The 24,123-nt window shown below is 44.3% G+C and overlaps 1 protein-coding gene across 4 annotated transcripts in view; it reads left to right on the top strand.

Annotated features, from left to right (window-relative positions):
* The first annotated feature begins 7,283 nt into the window (after positions 1–7,283).
* ccny (cyclin Y) overlaps positions 7,284–24,123 on the top strand; it is a 62,641-nt gene continuing 45,801 nt past the window's right edge. For all 4 annotated transcript variants that reach the window (XM_021620598.2, XM_021620596.2, XM_021620597.2 and 1 more), the window contains exon 1: positions 7,284–7,931. In XM_021620598.2, coding sequence (XP_021476273.1) covers positions 7,778–7,931 — 154 coding nt within the window. In that variant the 5' untranslated portion in view covers positions 7,284–7,777. The remainder of the gene's footprint in view (positions 7,932–24,123) is intronic.

Below are 24,123 nucleotides of genomic sequence, written 5' to 3'. Positions count from 1 at the left end.
CTCTGTTGACTTGGGTGGGAGATTTATCACCTTGTTCTGTTGATTGTCAGTCTTGGCTTGGTTTTCTTTACAGAACATGCTGTGCTGTACTTTGAATAAGACACTATGATTGTACAGTCCTCAAGGCTGCCACAGTATTGATGCAGGGAGTCTTTTTTTCTCTCACCTTTTGCTCCTGTCGATAACAATTTAGCTTACTGTACAAGCATCCATGCCTCGACGCACTTATCACAAATGTTGTTGAAGGTTCTCGGGAATTTGAGATAATCTCTAGGCACCAGTGCACCTAGAAAATGTTTATTAAATGGCAAAATTATATTTGTGCCACTGGGTGAAAGCGAAGTTTTTACATTTGTTTTTTGTACGTTGAGCTCTGGCTGTTACATTTTTATCATATTTGGGCGACGAGCAAAGTCTATACATTGTATCGTTCATTTTACCTCTGATTGTGAAAAGGAAATTCAACTCCACCGTCTTGAGGGTTTACGGATTTTAAGGTTTAAGGAGGTTTTTATAAGTTTCAAAATGGCCTCCTATTGGTTAGATTTCTAACAATCACATTGTTTTGTGTTGTATTCCCATTGTTATTGTCACGGTTTTCTGTATGTGAAGGAGAGTCGGACCAAAATGCGGCGTGTAGATTACGATCCATGTTTATTGACTATAGCAACACGAATCTAAATACAAACAGTGCAAAATAATAAACGTAATGAAAACCGAAACAGCCTAAACTGGTGCAAACTAACACTAAGGACAGGAACAATCACCCACAAACACACAGTGAAACCCAGGCTACCTAAATATGGTTCCCAATCAGAGACAATGACGAACACCTGCCTCTGACTGAGAACCATATCAGGCTGAACATAGAAATAGACAAACAAGACATGAAACATAGAATACCCACTCAGATCACACCCTGACCAATCAAAACATAGAAAATACAAAGTAAACTATGGTCAGGGTGTGACAGTACCCCCCCCCCCAAGGTGCGGACTCCGGCCGCAAAACCTGAACCTATAGGGGAGGGTCTGGGTGGGCATCTGTCCGCGGTGGCGGCTCTGGCACTGGACGTGGACCCCACTCCATGACAGTTTTAATCCCCCTCCTAAACGTCCCTAAATAGGTTACCCACCACAATGATAACATGGGACAGAGGGACAGCTCGGGACAGAGGTAACTCGGGACAGATGGGTAGCTCAGCACTGAGAGGAAGCTCAGCACTGAGAAGAAGCTCAGCACTGAGAAGAAGCCCAGGCAGGTAGTAGAAACTACCAGAACCTGGCTGGCTGGCGGTTTCAGCAGATCCTGGTCGACTGGCGGATCTGGGAGAATCTGGTCGACTGGCGGATCTGGGAGAATCTGGTCGACTGGCGGATCTGGGAGAATCTGGTCGACTGGCGGATCTGGGAGAATCTGGTCGACTGGCGGATCTGGGAGAATCTGGTCGACTGGCGGATCTGGTCGACTGGCGGATCTGGGAGAATCTGGTCGACTGGCGGATCTGGGAGAATCTGGTCGACTGGCGGATCTGGGAGAATCTGGTCGACTGGCGGATCTGGGAGAATCTGGTCGACTGGCAGATCTGGGAGAATCTGGTCGACTGGCGGATCTGGGAGAGTCTGGACGACTGGCGGATCTGGGAGAGTCTGGACGACTGGCGGATCTGGAAGAGTCTGGACGACTGGCGGATCTGGAAGAGTCTGGTCGACTGGCGGATCTGGAAGAGTCTGGTCGACTGGCGGATCTGGAAGAGTCTGGTCGACTGGCGGATCTGGAAGAGTCTGGTCGACTGGCGGATCTGGAAGAGTCTGGTCGACTGGCGGATCTGGAAGAGTCTGGTCGACTGGCAGATCTGGAAGAGTCTGGTCGACTGGCAGATCTGGAAGAGTCTGGTCGACTGGCAGATCTGGAAGAGTCTGGTCGACTGGCAGATCTGGAAGAGTCTGGTCGACTGGCAGATCTGGAAGAGTCTGGTCGACTGGCAGATCTGGAAGAGTCTGGTCGACTGGCAGATCTGGAAGAGTCTGGTCGACTGGCAGATCTGGAAGAGTCTGGTCGACTGGCAGATCTGGAAGAGTCTGGTCGACTGGCAGATCTGGAAGAGTCTGGTCGACTGGCAGATCTGGAAGAGTCTGGTCGACTGGCAGATCTGGAAGAGTCTGGACGACTGGCAGATCTGGAAGAGTCTGGACGACTGGCAGATCTGGAAGAGTCTGGACGACCGGCAGATCTGGCTGCTCCATGCTGACTGGCTGCTCAATGCTGACTGGCAGCTCTGGCTGTTCCATGCTGACTGGCAGCTCCATGCCGACTGGCAGCTCTGGCTGCTCCATGCTGACTGGCTGCTCCATGCTGACTGGCGGCTCTGGCTGCTCCATACTGACTGGCAGCTCCATGCCGACTGGCAGCTCCAGCTGCTCCATGCTGACTGGCTGCTCAATGCTGACTGGCGGCCCTGGCTGCTCCATGCTAACTGGCAGCTCTGGCGGCTCCTTGCAGACTGGCAGCTCTGGCGGCTCCTTGCAGACTGGCAGCTCTGGCGGCATCCTGCAGACAGGCAGCTTTTGCGGCATCCTGCAGACAGGCAGCTCTGGCGGCTCCTTGGAGACTGGCAGCTCCATGCAGACTGACAGCTCCTTGCAGGCTGGCAGCTCCTTGCAGACTGGCAGCTCCTTGCAGACTGGCAGCTCTGGCTGCTTCATGTAGACTGACAGCTCTGGCTGCTCCTTGCAAACTGACAGCTCGGGCTGCTTCATGCAGACGGACAGCTCAGGCTGCTCCATGCAGACTGACAGCTCAGGCTGCTCCATGCAGACTGACAGCTCCTTGCAGGCTGGCAGCTCCTTGCAGACTGGCAGCTCCTTGCAGACTGGCAGCTCCTTGCAGACTGGCAGCTCCTTGCAGACTGGCAGCTCCTTGCAGGCTGGCAGCTCCTTGCAGGCTGGCAGCTCCTTGCAGGCTGGCAGCTTTAGCGGCATCCTGCAGACAGGCAGCTCTGGCGGCTCCTTGCAGACTGGCAGTTCTGGCTGCGCTGAACAGGCGGGAGACTCCGACAGCGCAGGAGAGGAGAGAGGCTCCGGCTGCGCTGAACAGGCGGGAGATTCCGGCAGCGCAGGAGAGCAGAAAGGCTCTGGCTGCGCTGAACAGGCGGGAGACTCCGGCAGCGCAGGAGAGTAGAAAGGCTCTGGCTGCGCTGAACAGTCGGGAGACTCCGATAGCGCAGTAGAGAAGAGAGGCTCTGGCTGCGCTGAACAGGCGGGAGACTCCGGCAGCGCAGGAGAGGAGAGAGGCTCTAGCTGCGCTGAACAGGCGGAAGACTCCGATAGCGCATGAGATGAGAGAGGCTCTGGCTGCGCTGAACAGGCGAGGCGCACTGTAGGCCTGATGCATAGTGCTGGCACAGGACGTGCAAGGCTAGGGATGGGCACAGGAGACCTGATGCGTGAGACTGGAACCAACTTCACCAGCCGACTAAAACGGACCTCAGGACGAGTATGGAGCGCTAACCCAGGTGCCATCAAATCCCTGACACGTTCCGTCAGGCGAATTCTATGCAAAATGCACCAACACAGCAACTCCCTCATTTCTCTCTCCTCCAATTTCCCCATTAACTCCTTCACAGTCTGTTTCACTCACCTCCAACACCGGCTCTGGTTCTGCTCTCCTTGGCTCCTCACGATAAACAGGAAGAGTTGGCTCAGGTCTGGCTCCTGACTCTGCCACACTCTCCCTGAGCCCCCCCCCCCAAGAAATTTTTTGGGCTGACTATGGGGCCTCCGTCCGCGCCGCCTTGCTTGCTTCGCAAACTCCATTCTCCTATATCCTTCCGCGCACTGCTCCATCGAATCCCAGGCGGGCTCCGGCACTCTCCCTGGGTCGGCCGCCCACCTGTCGATCTCCTCCCAAGTCGTATACTCCATACTGCACTCCTCTTTGGGCTGCTCCTGTTGTTTCTTCTCCCGCTGCACCTTTGGGCGGCTACACTCCCCTGGTTTAGCCCAGGGTCCTCTCCCGTCGAGGATTTCCTCCCATGTCCAGAAATCCTTATTGCGCATCTCCTCGCGCTGCTCCTGCCTGTTGACACGCTGCTTGGTCATTTTGTGGTGGGTGATTCTGTCACGGTTTTCTGTATGTGAAGGAGAGTCGGACCAAAATGTGGCGTGTAGATTACGATCCATGTTTATTGACTATAGCAACACGAATCTAAATACAAACAGTGCAAAATAATAAACGTAATGAAAACCGAAACAGCCTAAACTGGTGCAAACTAACACTAAGGACAGGAACAATCACCCACAAACACACAGTGAAACCCAGGCTACCTAAATATGGTTCCCAATCAGAGACAATGACGAACACCTGCCTCTGACTGAGAACCATATCAGGCTGAACATAGAAATAGACAAACAAGACATGAAACATAGAATACCCACTCAGATCACACCCTGACCAATCAAAACATAGAAAATACAAAGTAAACTATGGTCAGGGTGTGACAGTTATTGGTCCCTGAACCCATTGGCGACCATTTTTTAAATATATAAAAGCCTCCTTCAGTTTTCTGTTCTGTGAACCATGATTAATGAGAACTGCTCATCTCCATCCGAAACTGTTAAAAAGTTATGATATTAGTGGAGGTACATTATTTATTTTTTTTCTATCTCAGAATCACAGGTAAAATGTTATAATTTTATAAACCATGACACTGTACATTTTAAATTAGCTTATTCACGGGCCGCTAACTATTTGTTTAACAAACCTTGTCCAGTCATTTTACCTAGCTGGCTAACAACCTGTAACTTGCCCAGGTGGCCTATGATGTAAAATGGCAGGAAAGGGTCTGGATAGGCTAGTCCAGGTATGTGCTCCAAAGGTAGTATTTTTCTGGTGTTCCTATACTACTTTACTTCTATAAACAAAAAAGTTGTGTTTGAGCCCTATAGATATATTTGAGTTTCCAAACATTCTCACCATAAATCAGATTTGATAAAATGGAGGTAGGGTTGCCGCAATGGCTATCTGTTGAGAAAAGCCTGCACGTGGCTAATGCTGTTCCAGTTCTTGCTTTACTGTATTCATGCACCAACATATACAGCACCATTTGTATTTTTGGCCGGCACTGGTAGTTACGTTTGGGATGTGCATATAACCCACAGACACACTGCTATTGAACCAGCTGCAAAGGACGAGTTAGCCCAGTCCCCTAACCCTAGCTTCATGTCCACATCCCGGTTCAACCCAAATCCTGGCTTCAACCACAACCACAACTAAACCTAACCCTAGCTTCATATCCACATCTCAGTTCCACCCTAACCCTAGCCAAACGGGACGGGACGGGACGGAGAACTGAGATTTTATTTTTTGGCTGTGCTACAGATGGCTCTGTCGTTCTGCCCCTGAGCAAGGCAGTTAACCCACTGTTCCCTGAGTGCCAAAGACGTGGATGTGGATTAAGGCAGCTCCCCGCACCTCTCTCATTCAGAGGGGTTAGGTTACATGTGGAAGAGACATTTCAGTTGAATACATTCAGTTGGACAACTGACTAGGTATCTCCCTTTCCCTTTCCTTTCTATATCGGTCTGCTGATACAGGACGAGTAAAGCCCCAGTGCACTACTTTTGTGAGGAAAAAAAACATTTTTTTTATGATTTTTTTTTTTTTCTTCTGATTTTTCAGGGGGTGCTGCAGCACCCTCAGCACCCCTAGTTCCTGTGGCTATGTCCCTATTTAACCCCTGATTATGAAACAACAAGCTGAACTCACTACCATCCAGAGAGAAAAGACAGTTCAGTAGAACATGAGGAGAGGATTTCTGAAAGTAATGTGTCCAATATCTGAGGCTGAACAGTTTGACACACAAATAATGTGTCTGTGGTTGAATTGCAGAAAAGCAGTATAGGCTACTATTTTGAGGCTCATGTGTAATTTTCCATGTAAGACGCTTGCTCTCCCTAGTGGACAGTGGGCGGCAGGTAGCCTAGCGATTAAGAGTGTTGGATCAGTAACTGGAAGTTTGCTGGTTTGAATTCCTGAGCGTTCTAGCTGAAAACTCTGTTGATGTGCCCTTGAGCAAGGCACTTAACCTTAATTGCTCCTGTAAATCACTCTGGATTAGAGTGTCTGCTGAATGACAAAACTGTGTTATCACATGATTTTGATTTGAGATCCTTTCTTCATCAAACGTCATCTTAATCCTCATAACAGTGCAATGCTTTCTTTAGCCTATAACCACTGACCTATAAGTAAGGGTATGCAATAAAGACCTACAACCCTTTACCCCTAAAATGTCTCCCAGAGTAAGCAAAGTCTCTCTCACAGATCCTCTGTCACTTCGCACTTTCAATTTGTATTTATTTAACTAGGCAAGTCAATAAAGAACAAATTATTTTTTACAATGACGGCCTACCCCGGCCAAACCCAGATGATGCTGGGCCAATTGTGCACCGCCCTATGGGACTCCCAGTCATGGCCGGTTGTGATACAGCCTGGAATTGAACCAGGGTCAGTAGTGACACCTCAAGCACTGAGACCCAGTGCCTTAGACCGCTGCACCACTCGGGAGCCCAGATTTTCAAACCTTGCAGATTTCAAAATGTGCATCAGTTGGTTTTGTGTTTACTGAGGCTAGTGACGGTGAACGGAAAACCGCTTGCAGTAGACCTGCACTGCTCCCCACTCAGTTCAACAGCATCACAAAATAAGTCTCTTGATTTAGCCTTTTTCAACATTTGTATTTTGTTTCTGACTTGTAATGAGATGTCTGCACCAGTAGGATGCACTAAAGCACCACAGCAGACAATATATATAGATCTGCTGATACCAATGTTACTACTACAGTACATTATAGCTCGTATTTCACATATGTCCCATTTCTATACATTGTCATGAACACAGTTCAGTCTATAGAGGCATGTCAGGACATTGAACCTCTGCCAGATGAAAGTGTGCCATTCACTATAATAGATTATACATCAGGATTCCTTTCTGTTTACATTAACATTCACTAATCCCAGATAATCTCACAGAGGCATTTACTGTTAATTAATGGCAACAAGCCATTTTCAACCACATTCGATAGCCCTACAAAAGATTAACGGATGGTTGGTCTTCAATCAATTGATGGGAGATTCAAATATCATTTTAACATTGTAGAATGTTTTGAATGGCACACAATTCACTACTTGAAGAGAGGGGAAAGTAAACCTAGGCTACAGTATGGTATGGTCCTTTCTCATGTATTTGAGCGAGCTAGTTTGTAACCACCCACTTGAACCGGAACCTTTTCCATCAAACGGCTACAGTGTTGCTTGCTGTAAGTGTTGCTTGCTCCACTGACAAACGGAATGCGTCGGTTACAATGCAGCGTTGTATCTTGAACGATATCAGAGTTTTATTCGAATAGTTCTAAAATGATTAAAACGACATTGCAGATTTGGTTCAAATTGTAAGGCAACAGCCGACGATAAACCTGGAGATTGCGTGGGCAGAGCAGATTTCTGGGTCCGCGGGGGGATTTGGCTCAGGGGGAGTAGCCTAGCATTCTGATGTATTTGTTCCTTCTAGTTTTAAATGGCTCTATGTTACAGCTGCCGCAAGTCAGGACCGGACAAGGGTGTGTAATAGAGCTGCAGAAATATTCGTTCGATCTACCCGCGCGCTGACAAAGAATCCGCGTTTACGCCCTATATCTCTCTCATCCATCCGTTTCGAGACCTAGGAAGACGCTGACGGAAAATATACTTTAGCCTTTCTAGCCTACTACAGGGACCTAACGATGGGGAACACCACCTCCTGCTGCGTATCGTCGAGCCCCAAGATCCGGAGAAATGCCCATTCGAGGCTAGAACCCTACCGCCCCGAAGCGGAGCTGAGTAGAGAGGATACGGGCTGCAACCTACAACACATCAGCGACAGAGAGAATATGGACGGTAGGACATTAAGTCATGTGTTCGTCCCACACTCATGCGAGGTTGAAGTGTTATTGAATGTGATTTTTTTTGTTAATTAATAGCCTATATTTGGTTGGGGCCTATAACATGTTAGGCTAAAGGAAATTGATGGTTAATGTCATGATTATGGAAAACACAATTTAGATGGGGCAATGCACATGAAACATAGAAAAAACAACTAAAACAAAAACTGTTCTTGCAATGCAGTCATTTCCCTTAAACCCAGAAAAGAATCCATCATGCTTGGCTCCTAAATAAAAAAATCCCCTAACTCACTCATTCAGTTATCCATTATGAGAATCTCCCACCCCCAAATGGCACCCTATTCCCAAGGCCCAATAGTGCACTATATAGGAAATAGGGTGCCATTCAGAATGCATCCTGTGACGTCTGTCAGTGCCTGTGGGACCGGGTCTGGGCTGGACTACCTTCCTGGGTTTGTGTGTTGGTCGGAACTGGGGAGAGTCGAGTCCTCTACTCTGGGCCCCTCCATAGGGCCCTTCCATGCAATGGGTGTGTTATGGGAGGACCAAAGAGCTTATGGAGTCCACTGTGTGTGTGTGTGTGTTTGTGTGTGTGTGTGTTAGTGGTGTGCGGTTCAGCTGTTTGTTCACCTGCACCAGCCTGAAATTTCTAATAACCAATCCGCAACCGCACAACTGTATGTGAAAATCTGAGGCCTGCACCCGACCCTAACCTGCTAATATAGAAAATGCGCTGTGGGCTACAGTCAGATATTGCAGAACAATTTTTTTTTTGACAGGGGGTGCAAGATTTTTTGTTGCCTGATTTTAGATATGTTTCTGCTGATAGCCTACCAAAATGTTGGAAATGATTTGTTAGTCAACTTGCCTATAATTAAGTACATTCAGCTTCTCTTCTGTCATGAAATGTTGCCCTAGAAGACTAAATAAAGCCTTGCTCACCAGAATAATATCATAGATCGATAGAATTCAGTTTGGCTTGGATGCATATTTTATGTAGTTGAAATAGCCTACTATTAGCTTTTATGAAGCTGATAATGATAACACCTCTACAGATGGTATCTGTGGCAGGAAGCCTAGCGGGTAAGAGCATTAGGACAGTAACCAAAACGTTGCTGGTTTGAATCCCTGAGCCGGCATGCTGCTCTGTTCTTGAGCAAGGCAGTTAACCCCCAACAACAACAGCTCCCCATGCGGCGCGGATGTCGATTATTCTCATTTCTCTCTGGTGAAAGAAATGCATCATATTTCTTCACTCCTGTTCCTGAGTAAAAATTTAGCTTAAATTTGGTGTATAATTTTACTGCTATAAATGCTCCATTTTGCAGAAGTTAATATTAAGGTTATATGAGAGGTTATAGACCTACAGTCAGTGTCCAGATTTCAGTTTAATTTAAGAAGTGGGGCGACATATATATATACAGTAGCAGTCAAAATCTTGGACACACCTACTCATTCAAGGGTTTTATTTATTTTTACTATTTTCCACATTGTAGAATAATAGTGAAGACATCAAAACTATGCAATAACACATATGGAATCATGTAGTAAACCAAAGAAGTGTTAAACAAATCAAAATATATTTGAGATTCTTCAATGTAGCCACCCTTTGCCTTGATGACATTTTTGCACACTCTTGGCATTCTCTCAACCAGCTTCATGAGGAATGCTTTTCCAACAGTCTTGAAGGAGTTCCCACATATGCTGAGCACTTGTTGGCTGCTTTTCCTTCACTCTGCGGTCCAACTCATCCGAAACCATCTCAATTCGGTTGAGGTCGGGTGATGCAGCGCTCCATCACTCTCCTTGGTCAAATAGCCCTTGCACAGCCTAGAGGTGTGTTTTGAGTCATTGTTCTGTTGAAAAACAAATGATAGTCCCACTAAGTGCAAACCAGATCTGGTGGCGTTTCGCTGCAGGATGCTGTGGTAGCTATGCTGGTTAAGTGTACCTTGAATTCTAAATGAATCACTGACAGTATCACCAGCAAAGCACCGCCACACCATCAAACCTCCTCCTCCATCCTTCACGGTGGGACCCACACATGCGGAGATCATCCGTTCGCCTATTCTGCGTCTCACAAAGACACATGGTTGGAAGCAAAAATCTGAAATTTGGATTCATCAGACCAAAGGACAGATTTCCACTGATCATGTTTCTTGGCCCAAGCAAGTCTATTCTTCTCATTGGTGTCCTTTAGTAGTGGTTTCTTTACAGCAATTCAACCATGAAGACCTGATTCCCGCAGTCTCCTCTGAACAGTTGATGTTGAGATTTGTCTGTTACTTGAACTCTGTAAAGCATTTATTTGGGCTGCAATCTGAGGTGCAGTTAAATCTAATGAACTTCTCATCTACAGCAGAGGTAACTCTTGGTCTTCCTTTCCTGTGGCGGTCCTCATGAGAGACAGTTTCATCATTGCGTTTGATTGACTGACCTTCATGTCTTAAAGTAATGATGGACTGTCATTTCTCTTTGTTTATTTGAGCTGTTCTTGTCATAATATGGACTTGGTCTTTTATCTTTTATCTTCTGTATACCATCCTTACCATGTCACAACAGAACTGATTGGCTCAAATGCATTTAGAAGGAAAGAAATTCCACAAATGAACTTTTAACAAGGCACATCTGTTAATTGAAATGCATTCCAGGTGATTACCTCATGAAGCTGGTTGAGAGAATGCCAAGTGTGTGCAAAGCTGTCAAGGCAAAGAGTGGCTACTATGAAGACTCTCAAATATAAAATATATTTTGATTTGTTTAACACTATTTTTTTGGTTATTACATTAATTCCATATGTGTTATTTCATAGTTTTGATGTCTTCACTATTATTCTACAATGTAGAAAATTGTTTAAAAAAGAAAAACCCTTTAATGAGTAAGTGTGTCCAAACTTTTGACTGGTACTATATACACTGCTCAAAAAAATAAAGGGAACACTAAAATAACACATCCTAGATCTGAATGAATGAAATATTCTTATTGAATACTTTTTTCTTTACATAGTTGAATGTGCTGACAACAAAATCACACAAAAATTATCAATGGAAATCAAATGTATCAACCCATGGAGGTCTGGATTTGGATTCACACTCAAAATTAAAGTGGAAAACCACAGTACAGGCTGATCCAACTTTGATGTAATGTCCTTAAAACAAGTCAAAATAAGGCTCAGTAGTGTGTGTGGCCTCCACGTGCCTGTATGAACTCCCTACAACGCCTGGGCATGCTCCCAACTCCTGGACAGTCTGTGGTGCAACGTGGCGTTGGTGGATTGAGCGAGAGTTGATGTCCCAGATGTTCTCAATTGGATTCAGGTCTGGGGAACGGGCGGGCCAGTCCATAGCATGAATGCCTTCCTCTTGCAGGAACTGCTGACACACTCCAGCCACATGAGGTCTAGCATTGTCTTGCATTAGGAGGATCCCAGGGCCAACCGCACCAGCATATGGTCTCACAAGGGGTCTGAGGATCTCATCTCGGTACCTAATGGCAGTCAGGCTACCTCTGGCGAGCAAATGGAGGGCTGTGCGGCCCCCCAAAGAAATGCCATCCCACACCATGACTGACCCACCGCCAAACCGGTCATGCTGTGGAGGATGTTGCAGGCAGCAGAACGTTCTCCACGGTGTCTCCAGACTGTCACGTCTGTCACATGTGCTCAGTGTGAACCTGCTTTCATCTGTGAAGAGCACAGGGTGCCAGTGGCGAATTTGCCAATCTTGGTGTTCTCTGGCAAATGCCAAACGTCCTGCACGGTGTTGGGCTATAAGCACAACCCCCACCTGTGGACGTCGGGCCCTCATACCACCCTCATGGAGTCTGTTTCTGACCGTTTAAGCAGACACATGCACATTTGTGGCCTGCTGGAGGTCATTTTGCAGGGCTCTGGCAGTGCTCCTCCTGCTCCTCCTTGCACAAAGGCGGAGGTAGCGGTCCTGCTGCTGGGTTGTTGCCCTCCTACGGCCTCCTCCACAACACCTGATGTACAGGCCTGCCTCCTGGTAGCGCCTCCATGCTCTGGACACTACGCTGACAGACACCGCAAACCTTCTTGCCACAGCTCGCATTGATGTGCCATCCTGGATGAGCTGCACTACCTGAGCCACTTGTGTGGGTTGTAGACTCCGTCTCATGCTACCACTAGAGTGAAAGCACCACCAGCATTCAAAAGTGACCAAAACATCAGCCAGGAAGCACAGGAACTGAGAAGTGGTCTGTGGTCACCACCTGCAGAACAACTCCTTAATTGGGGGTGTCTTGCTAATTGCCTATAATTTCCACCTGTTGTCTATTCCATTTGCACAACAGCATGTGAAATGTATTGTCAATCAGTGTTGCTTCCTAAGTGGACAGTTTGATTTCACAGAAGTGTGACCGACTTGGAGTTACATTGTGTTGTTTAAGTGTTCCCTTTTTTTTTTGAGCAGTGTATATTTTATTTTATCCAGTCGCATAAACACTCCAAACATCCTACCCGAAGCTCGGAGGCGTCCACTTGGTCCTAAAGCATACCGCTACCTCATTTTGTATCACATTCCAAGGATAAAATGGGGGGACACATTTTTTGTGAAAGTTGCACCCCTGATTTGAAGTCCCCTTCTTGTGACAGTCGCCTCACAATCATCCTCTTTTACCACTTCACCAAATATTTTTAAAACATTCCTTTTATGGCCCTCCTCGTTATTTTCAACTTTCCTTTTTGCAGCTTTTCTCTTCATGAATTATACTCTGACATTGTCCATTTTCCCTCGGTGGATCGGAGTTCACTTTTTCTGCCCGTTCCCAAAAGCATTTGGTGGTTGGTGTGTAGGCTATTTAGTGCGTGTATAATTAGGCCCCAAAGCTTAGGCTTATGCACTAATGCCAGATAGCCTAAAATAATGAAATAAAAACCTAAATGTAGCCTATACGTTTCACAATAATTATATATTTATGGATTTCTTTTAAAGTGGCAATATGTCACTTTTTGGGCGACCTGACCAAATTCACATGGAAATGTGAGTTATACATCTATCATTCTACTTGAAAGCAAGACTAAAGCGGTAGATCGGCTCTATGTTTGCTATTTCTATGCTTCCCGTTCTTAAGTTTGAATTTTTTTACTTTCGGTTTTGTACACCAGCTTCAAACAGCTGAATCAACCATATTTTTGCTTATGGAAAATATATTTCACAGTGGTTTAGACGGTACAATGATTCTCTACACTATAGTAGCTTATTCTGTATCAAAAACTGAAATTAAGCAAACTATTAAATTTTAGCAACCAGGAAATGGCTGAGCGATTTCTCCATAGTGCAACTTTAAGGTAGGCTATTGTTTTCTCTTTATTCAACCCACCACCCGCCGTTCATCCACACAGTATGTCTTGACTTCAAACCCGCCCGCCCTGTGGATATAACCGCGGGGGCTGAGGGTTGTGAGTCAACCCGCGCATCACTGTTGTGTTTATCCCGCACCAGCCTGTGTGTGTTTGTGGAGCTGGCCAGGCTACAGCCCTAATCTGGTGTGAGTTTAATGCAGCGAGTGTGCTCTACAGCTGTTAAATGTTTTTAAGCAAGCAGAGCTCCCTTCCAGACAGGCAGCCTCCCTCCACGAATGCAATTTATACCTCTGGAACGAGACGGACAGAACAAAGGGATCATGTGAGAGCAGACGCTGTATAGGGGAGAGAGGAGAACTGTGAGTTGAGATCTTAGCTGGCACAGGTATTCTGTGGAAAGATCCATGTATAACCTATAGTTAGGACATTTATAGCCGTCATAGTATTGTGTTGGTGCAAATGTCTGGGGGTGAGGCTGACTACACCGCTCACGCGAGCATGGCAAAATACATTTAGAAATCTATATTATTCAATTATTGCACCCGCACTGCTCACGCGCGCCAACGAGCGTCTGCGTTGCCATGGGCTAAAATAGAAGTCTGTTCTATTTTTGACGCAGATCGGGCTGCATGTCCTGCCTCTCCCATCTCCTCATTGGTTTATAGAAGCAGGTACCCACGTGCCATCTCCTCATTGGTTATACACACATGGGTGACTGAAAGACGAACGAGGTCAGTGGCGGTAATGCACCTAATTTATGAAAGTTGCCAATCACAATATAAAGTCAAAAGAAGAAAAGGCCTAGAAGGAGGAGAGATGACTAGAAACGATTTAGTTGACCGTTTTATATGTGGATTAATTGTCGGAACAGAGGACCTTGTGCATTTCAGGTAAAATAGGACAAATTAGCTAGCAAGTGCAAGCTAGCTAGCTAGCTAAATTGCCATAAATGTTTAATGCTTTTTGACCTGTCCCCAAATTAATGTAACTGGTTCAGAGTTTGTTTTGATATTTTAACCTTCGTGTCGTGATCGCGTTTGGTGTGGGGGGACAAAATATATTTATGCACGATGGCGCACAGCTGGTTTGGGTTCCATGTTAGCCTATAATGATGAGATGTAGATTTTAGAGCCCGACCAATATGTTTTTTGAGTTAAATCTTTTTTGGGGAAAAATTACCTATACCGATATATGGGCCCGATATACTGTTTTACTACAGGGAAATGAAAACTTGTCATTTTTCCCATTCTGAATTCTCATCAATTGTCATCCAAAAGAGCAACTGTCCAATAACTATGCTTTAAATGTTGATTTAATACATTGTGACAATAATGACACATAGTGAGAATGGCCAGAAGTGTTCAGATCAGCATGAGGTTCCCTTTTCTCATCCTATTTATTCAATATCAGTTATTGTGGAGTCATCGGCAGGTATCGATATAGAGGTAAAAGGCTAATATTGTCTGTTAACATAGGTGAACCGATATATCGGTTGGGCTCTAGTAGATTCAGTTTACCAGGAGAATGTAGGATGATTGCAGTGAACAGGTATACAGGTAGCCTGGAATCCAAACTGAATGTTGCTCTGTTTCATTGTGAAGCAATAGTGAAAAGGAGCAATAGTCCGTTTGGATTCTAGGCTAACTATTAGGACAGTTTGAGAATACAGACAAGTGATGATGAATAATGACCTATAAGTAATTGTATCATCCATGTGATAGTAGTACGTGTGAGAGAGTGCTCCCGCACATTGGCTAACCGGGCTATCTGCATTTTGTCCCTCTACCCGCCAACCCCTCTTTTTACGCTACTGCTACTCTCTGTTCATCATATATGCATAATTACTTTAACCATACCTACATGTACATACTACCTCAATAAGCCTGACTAACAGGTGTCTGTATATAGCCTTGCTGCTCTTATTTTTAAATGTATTTTTACTGTTGTTTTATTTCTTTACTTACCTATACACACACACACATTTTTTTCACACTATTGGTTAGAGCCTGTAAGTAAGCATTTCACTGTAAGGTCTACTACACCTGTTGTATTCAGCGCACGTGACAAATAAACTTTGATATGATTTGAGAGACCATTGTGATGAGTAGGGTGGCGTCTCAGACAGTTTGTCCAGTCAGTAAGCCCCTGGGAAGCTGCATAGGAAATGACTAATGGGATGAGTCACCAGTCATTAACACCAGCATTGTTACTGAGTCCTCTTTCTGCGGCCCACATGGCATCCTATTCCCTATTTAGTGCCCAACTTTTGACCAGGGCCCACAGCACTCTGGTCAAAAGTAGTGCACTACATAGGGAATAGGGGGTCAAAAGTAGTGCACTACATAGGGAATAGGGGGTCAAAAGTAGTGCACTACATAGGGAATAGGGTAGCATTTTGAGACGCAGCCTGTGACTCACAATCAGAGAAACCAACCGGTATTCACATAACACAGATGTTGGGTAAAAAAGACACACTACAGCCTCAACTCCTAACCCTGTTACCTACCCAGCGTTTTAACTCCGTATCTGGAGTTCCAGGCTTCAGGCACATGAATTCAGTGATGTCAAATAAATAATTAGTCACATGCTTCGTAAACAACAGGTGTAGACTAACAGTGAAATGCTTACTTACGGGTCTTTTTTCCAACAATGCAGTTAAAAGGGATACTTCGGGATTTTGGCAATGAGGCCCTTTATCTAGCAGGTACCCATAGACATCCAGTCATTGCGCTAATGCTAGTTAGCATTGGCTCGCGAAACTTCCTCTAACTGCCTTCAAACTGGACACAGAGACATAAAAATGGTATCCGCGAGTTCATCTGACTCTGGGGAGGTAGATAAAAGGGCTTCATTGCCAAAATCTCGAGGTATCCCTTTAAAGATACAAAAGCAAATACAAAATTGAAATGGTGACACGAAGAATAAATACACAGTGAATAATGAATAGCAATAATGAGTAAACATAACATGGCTATATACAGGGATTACCAATACAGAATCAGCATGCAGGTGTACGAGATAATTGAGGTAGCTACGTTATGTAAACATGGGTAGGGGTAAAGTGAGTGAGCACAAAAAAAAGTCCATGCAGATTAGGGTTGCACAGTTTGGGGAATATTCAGAGGTGGAAACTTTCCGTGGGAATATATGGGAATTAATGGAAATATATAAAATCAAATTTTTATTTGTCACACACACATGGTTAGCAGATGTTAATGCGAGTGTAGCGAAATGCTTGTGCTTCTAGTTCCGACCATGCAGTAATATCTAACAAATAATCTAACCTAACAATTTCACAACAACTACCTTAGACACACAAGTGTAAAGGAATTAATAAGAATATGTACATAAAAATATATGACTGAGCGATGGCCGAACGGCATACGCAAGATGCAGTAGATGGTATAGAGTAGAGGTCGGCCGATTATGATTTTTCAACACCGATACCGATTATTGGAGGACCCAAAAAAGCCGATACCGATTAATCAGACAATTCTTTTAATTTTTTAAATTTGTAATAATGACAATTACAACAATACTGAATTAACACTTATTTTAACTTAATATAATACATCAATAAAATCAATTTAGCCTCAAGTAAATAATGAAACATGTTCAATTTGGTTTAAATAATGCAAAAACAAAGTGTTGGAGAAGAAAGTAAAATTGCAATATGCGCTATGTAAGAAAGCTAACGTTTAAGTTCCTTGCTCAGAACATGAGAACATGCTGGTGGTTCCTTTTAACATGAGTCTTCAATATTCCCAGGTAAGAAGTTTAGTTATTATAGGGATTATAGGACAATTTCCCTCCTATATCATTTGTATTTCATTAACCCTTGACTATTGGATGTTCTTAGAGGCACTTTAGTATTGCCAGTGTAACAGTATAGCTTCCGTCCCTCTCCTCGCTCCTCCCTGGGCTCGAACCAGGAACACAACGACAACAGCCACCATCGAAGCAGCGTTACCCATGCAGAGCAAGGGGAACAACTACTAGAAGGCTCAGAGCGAGTGACGTTTGAAACGCTATTAGCGCGCGCTAACTAGCCAGCCATTTCACTTCGGTTACACCAGCCTCATCTCGGGAGTTGATAGGCTTGAAGTCATAAACAGCGCAATGCTTGACGCACAATGAAGAGCTGCTGGCAAAACGCACAAAAGTGCTATTTGAATGAATGTTTACACGCCTGCTTCTGCTGACCACTGCTCAGTCAGATACTTGTATGCTTGTATGCTCAGTCAGATTATATGAAACGCAGGACACGCTAGATAATATCTAGTAATATCATCAACCATGTGTAGTTAACTAGTGATTATGATTGATTGTTTTTTTATAAGATACAAATGTAATGCTAGCTAGCAAGTTACCTTGGCTTACTGCATTCGCATAACAGGCAGTCTCCTTGTGGAGTGCAACGAAAGAGAGGCAGGTCGTTATAGCGTTGGACTAGTTAACTGTAAGGTTGCAAGATTGGATCCCCCGAGCTGACAAGGTGAAAATCTGTCGTTCTGCCCCTGAACAGGCAGTTAACCACTGTTCCTAGGCCGTCATTGAAAATAAGAATTTGTTCTCAACTGACTTGCCTAGTTAAATAAAGGTAAAATTAAATAAAAATATCTGGGTTTAGTCATTTAAGTTAACACTGAAAGCGTTTTTCCATCCTGAAAATGTGTAAAACATTTAATTTATTGTTGTCCCTTTTGTTGTTCACCTTTTAGTAGGCTGTCATTGAAAATAAGAATTTGTTCTTAACCGACTTGCCTAGTTAAATAAAAAAAATGAGTTTGAATTCATTATTATTATTATTATTACAGGTTCTAACTTTCATTCTTACCCATGGTAGTTCTTCAAGCCGATGCTACAGATTGGCAGCCCAGTAGATAGTACAGCAGCCAATGCTATACATTATAAGAAGCATACAATCTAGAACAGAACTGCTTACCAAATCTAATCCTAACAACATCATAGCAGCAATGGCCAGCAAAGTACTACAGTGATGTTATTCTAAAGATGATGGCAGTATCTTATCTAGTGGGTATCCCAGATCACTATCACACTATGTGGGCGGGGGTCCCTGCCATGTGAGGGCTCAGGAAAGCCGCAGGCTGTTCTCCCTCGCCCTCAGCCTCCAGGAAAGCTCCAGCATAAAGCAGCCAGCCACAGTCTTACTAGGTCGGCTAGGATTAAACTTCCAGCTGCCAACCCCCTCTCCTTTCTACCCTGTCCAATTTCTGGATCATGTATTTTGACTTTCCCCAATACCTTCGCTCTGAATTTGTAGTAATGCAATACTTTATAATATCCTCAACATATTTTTGGAGAATCACTCGTTTTTACACATATGTAACATATATACAGTGCCTTGCGAAAGTATTCGGCCCCCTTGAACTTTGCGACCTTTTGCCACATTTCAGGCTTCAAACATAAATATATAAAACTGTATTTTTTTGTGAAGAATCAACAACAAGTGGGACACAATCATGAAGTGGAACGACATTTATTGGATATTTCAAACTTTTTAAACAAATCAAAAACTGAAAAATTGGGCGTGTATACAGAATGGTGTCGTCTGCGTAGAGATGGATCAAAGAATCACCCGCAGCAAGAGCGACATCATTGATATATGCAGAGAAAAGAGTTGGCCCGAGAATTGAACCCTGTAGCACCCCCATAGAGACTGCCAGAGGTCAGGACAACAGACCCTCCGATTTGACACACTGAACTCTATCTGAGAAGTAGTTGGTGAACCAGACGAGGCAGTCATTTGAGAAACCAAGGCTGTTGAGTCTGCCGATAATACGGTGATTCGAAATGGTCGGTGATCTGTTTGTTTACTTGGCTTTTGAAGACTTTAGAAAGGCAGGGCAGGATGGTTATAGGTCTGTAACAGTTTGGGTCTGGATTGTCTCCCCCTTTGAAGAGGGGGATGACCGTGGCCGCTTTCCAATCTTTAGGAATCTCAGATGGTTGAACAGGTTGAACAGACTAGTAATAGGGGTTGCAACAATGGCTGCAGATAATTTTAGGACGAGAGGGTCCAGATTGTCTAGCCCAGCTGATTTGTAGAGATCCAGTTTTTGCAGTTCTATCAGAACATCAGCTGTCTGGATTTGGGTGAAGGCGAAGCGGGCCGGGGCTTGGGCCAGTTGCTGCGGGGGGTGCAGAGCTATTGGTCGGGCTGGGGTTCCCAGGTGGAAAGAATGGCCAGTCGTAGAGAAAAGCTTATTGAAAGTCTCGATTATAGTGGATTTATCGGTGATGACAGTGTTTCCTAGCCTCAGTGCAGTGGGCAGCTGGGAGTAGGTTATCTTTTTCTCCATGGACTTTACAGTGTCCCAAAACTTTTTGGAATTAGTGCTACAGGATGCATATTTCTGTATGATACTGTATGATGAAGAAAAAGAAGACTACATTAGTGTGAGTGAAACTAAAAATCTACAGTGAAGCTGGGGCAGACAGGTCAGCTCCAGGCCAGGAGTCAGTAGTAGCTAGTAGCCTCTGCTGTGTTAGAGGCTGTTGTTTGACGTGTGCTGTTTGTTTTGGACCAGTGTTTACTGTGCTCATTTGGACCAGCCATTCAGCCCTCCAACTGTCTCCTAATTACATTCCTAGGTCAGGTGACGCATTACATAAGCTAAATGAGCTTCTCTCTAAATGTGTGTGTGTGTGTGTTGTACTGTATGATTTATATACTGTTAACAGAAGACAAGGTGAATGTTATCATGTGATTTGGGACATTGCTAGTGTTGATATGTTGATTGAAAGTGCTAAGTTGATTTGTAATGGAATATTTTCATAGGCATTACAAAGGCCCCTTATCAGCAACCATCACTCCTGTGTTCCAATGACATGTTGTGTTAGCTAAGTTTATCCAAGTTTATCATTTTAAATGGCTAATTGATCATTAGAAAACCCTTTTGCAATTATGTTAGCACAGCTGAAAACTGTTCTGATTAAAGAAGCAATAAAACTGGCCTTCTTTAGACTAGTATCTGGAGCATCAGCATTTGTGGGTTCGATTTGTTCCCAAAAAGTTGGAATCACAGAATTGTCTAGAATGTCATTGTATTCTGTAGCGTTAAGATTTCCCTTCACTGGAACTAAGGGACCTAACCCGAACCATGAAAAACAGCCACAGACCATTATTCCTCCTCCACCAAACTTTACAGTTGGCACTATGCATTGGGGCAGGTAGCGTTCTGCTGGCATCCGCCAAACCCAGATTAGTCCATAGGATGCGTTCTCTCTCATCACTCCAGAGAACGCATTTCTGCTGCTCCAGAGTCCAATTGCGGCGAGCTTTACACCACTCCAGGCGACGCTTGGCATTGTGATCTTACGCTTGTGTGCGGCTGCTCGGCCATGGAAAACCATTTAATGAAGCTCCCGACGAACAGTTCTTGTACTGACGTTGCTTCCAGTGGTAGTTTGGAACTCTGTAGTGAGTGTTTCAACCAAAGACAGACGATTTGTACATGCTTCAGCCCTCGGCGGCCCCCACTCTGTGAGCTTGTGCGGCCTACCACTTCGTGGCTGAGCCATTGTTGCTCCTAGAAGTTTCCACTTCACAACAACAGCACTTACAGCTTTAGAAGGAGAGACATTTTATGAACTGACTTGTTGGAAAGGTGGCATCCTATGACGCTGCCACGTTGAAAGTCTCTGAGCTCTTCAGTAAGGTCATTCTACTGCCAATGTTTGTCTATGGAGATTGCATGCCTGTTTGCTCGATTTTTTATTATTATATATATATATATATATACACAGTGCCTTGCGAAAGCATTCGGCCCCCTTGAACTTTGCGACCTTTTGCCACATTTCAGGCTTCAAACATAAAGATATAAAACTGTATTTTTTTGTGAAGAATCAACAACAAGTGGGACACAATCATGAAGTGGAACGACATTTATTGGATATTTCAAACTTTTTTAACAAATCAAAAACTGAAAAATTGGGCGTGCAAAATTATTCAGCCCCTTTACTTTCAGTGCAGCAAACTCTCTCCAGAAGTTCAGTGAGGATCTCTGAATGATCCAATGTTGACCTAAATGACTAATGATGATAAATACAATCCATCAAGTCTCCGTATAAATGCACCTGCACTGTGATAGTCTCAGAGGTCCGTTAAAAGCGCAGAGAGCATCATGAAGAACAAGGAACACCCCAGGCAGGTCCGAGATACTGTTGTGAAGAAGTTTAAAGCCGGATTTGGATACAAAAAGATTTCCCAAGCTTTAAACATCCCAAGGAGCACTGTGCAAGCGATAATATTGAAATGGAAGGAGTATCAGACCACTGCAAATCTACCAAGACCTGGCCGTCCCTCTAAACTTTCAGCTCATACAAGGAGAAGACTGATCAGAGATGCAGCCAAGAGGCCCATGATCACTCTGGATGAACTGCAGAGATCTACAGCTGAGGTGGGAGACTCTGTCCATAGGACAACAATCAGTCGTATATTGCACAAATCTGGCCTTTATGGAAGAGTGGCAAGAAGAAATCAATTTCTTAAAGATATCCATAAAAAGTGTCGTTTAAAGTTTGCTACAAGCCACCTGGGAGACACACCAAACATGTGGAAGAAGGTGCTCTGGTCAGATGAAACCAAAATTGAACTTTTTGGCAACAATGCAAAACGTTATGGTGTAAAAGCAACACAGCTGAACACACCATCCCCACTGTCAAACATGGTGGTGGCAGCATCATGGTTTGGGCCTGCTTTTCTTCAGCAGGGACAGGGAAGATGGTTAAAATTGATGGGAAGATGGATACAAATACAGGACCATTCTGGAAGAAAACCTGATGGAGTCTGCAAAAGACCTGAGACTGGGACGGAGATTTGTCTTCCAACAAGACAATGATCCAAAACATAAAGCAAAATCTACAATGGAAGGGTTCAAAAATAAACATATCCAGGTGTTAGAATGGCCAAGTCAAAGTCCAGACCTGAATCCAATCGAGAATCTGTGGAAAGAACTGAAAACTGCTGTTCACAAATGCTCTCCATCCAACCTCACTGAGCTCGAGCTGTTTTGCAAGGAGGAATGGGAAAAAATGTCAGTCTCTCGATGTGCAAAACTGATAGAGACATACCCCAAGCGACTTACTGTTATGGTGAGTGAATGAGGACCCAAAAGCGAACTAACTTAAACAGAGCTTCTTTAATAACCAAACATAGGTAGGCTCAGATAGACCGGCAGATTCCGACAGGACAGGACAAGGTTACAGCAAACATGACGATAGTCTGGCTCAGGCATGAAACACAACAAACAAGAATCCGACAAGGACAGGAACAGAAACAGAGAGAGATATAGGGACCTAATCAGAGGGAAAAAGGGAACAGGTGGGAAACGGGGTGAATGGGTAGTCAGAGGAGACAAGGAACAGCTGGGGGAAAGCGGGAGAGAAAAGGTAACCTAACAACGACCAGCAGAGGGAGACAGGGTGAAGGGAAAGGACAGAGACAAGACACAACATGACAGTACATGACACTTACAGCTGTAATCGCAGCAAAAGGTGGCGCTACAAAGTATTAACTTAAGGGGGCTGAATAATTTTGCACGCCCAATTTTTCAGTTTTTGATTTGTTAAAAAAGTTAGAAATATCCAATAAATGTCGTTCCACTTCATGATTGTGTCCCACTTGTTGTTGATTCTTCACAAAAAAATACAGTTTTCTATCTTTATGTTTGAAGCCTGAAATGTGGCAAAAGGTCGCAAAGTTCAAGGGGGCCGAATACTTTCGCAAGGCACTGTGTGTATATATATATATATATATATATATATATATATATATATATATACTTACACTGGTCAGCAACGGGTGTGGCTGAAATAGCTGAATCCATTAATTTGAAGGGGTGTCCACATACTTTTGTGTTTATATAGTGTATTTCCCTGTAGCGAGGAATGTAGTTTGCGTATCCCATCGAAGATACATTTTTATAGGCATTTACTTCTGTAGGCGCAAACAGCACGTGTGTGTAGAGGGAGCGGTCGGAACGCAATTGAGTTAGTGACACATGGAGGTGAAAACGGAATTTAGGGAGCAGAACTGTGATGCATGGCTTGGTTTATTTTTGTTTGTTGTGTCCCACAAATGCACATGCACACATCTTCAAGACAACATTTTGAGTGTATTTATATAGCTACTGGGCGTGGAGGTGATGTTGTTTATTTGAAGCGATAAATCCACGTGACATTGAAACTACGACTAGACCTTAATGTCTCTACTGCAGTCAGTGGTGGAGCATAAAGACTCTGCGCTCGAGGTACAGTGATGAGTCATGACCTGTGTGTGTGAACAAGACACATTTCATACTGATCTCATCTACAGGCTTGGGCTGTATCCCAAATTGCACACCATTCCCGACACAGTGCACTACTGTTGGGCCGTGGTCAAAAGAAGTGCACTGTATAGGGAAAACGGGTGCCTTTTGGACAGTGTGACATAGAGGTGCAACAATAATTCCCCCGCTGGTCATGGAACAGATGAGAAAAAGAGACCCATGGGACTGGCAGAAATGAGGAAGAGAAAAATGAAGGGGATGTTTCGCTAATCGCAAACTGAGAGAGACAATCATTGGCTATTTCTAACTGACCTTGTATTGTTGAAGCAGTCCACTCTTAGCCCGTGTACCAATCTTTTCAGCTAACATTTCCCCCTCCTTGGCACTCCTGTCATTTGCCAAAGAGACTGGCCTTTCTTCAATCTTCAAATATGAACATTTTACTATTGATGGCCTCAAGGAGATCCGAGGATTTGATCTGGATTTGATAACCCTCATAGCTATCCTCTAATCACAAAGGTTATGCAAATATAACTTTTTTTTCCCCCCATCATGGAAAATATGAAAGTTAT

Source organism: Oncorhynchus mykiss, chromosome 11, assembly GCF_013265735.2.
Source record: "Oncorhynchus mykiss isolate Arlee chromosome 11, USDA_OmykA_1.1, whole genome shotgun sequence".
Lineage (NCBI taxonomy): Eukaryota > Metazoa > Chordata > Actinopteri > Salmoniformes > Salmonidae > Oncorhynchus > Oncorhynchus mykiss.
This window is presented reverse-complemented; position numbering and strand designations above follow the sequence as displayed.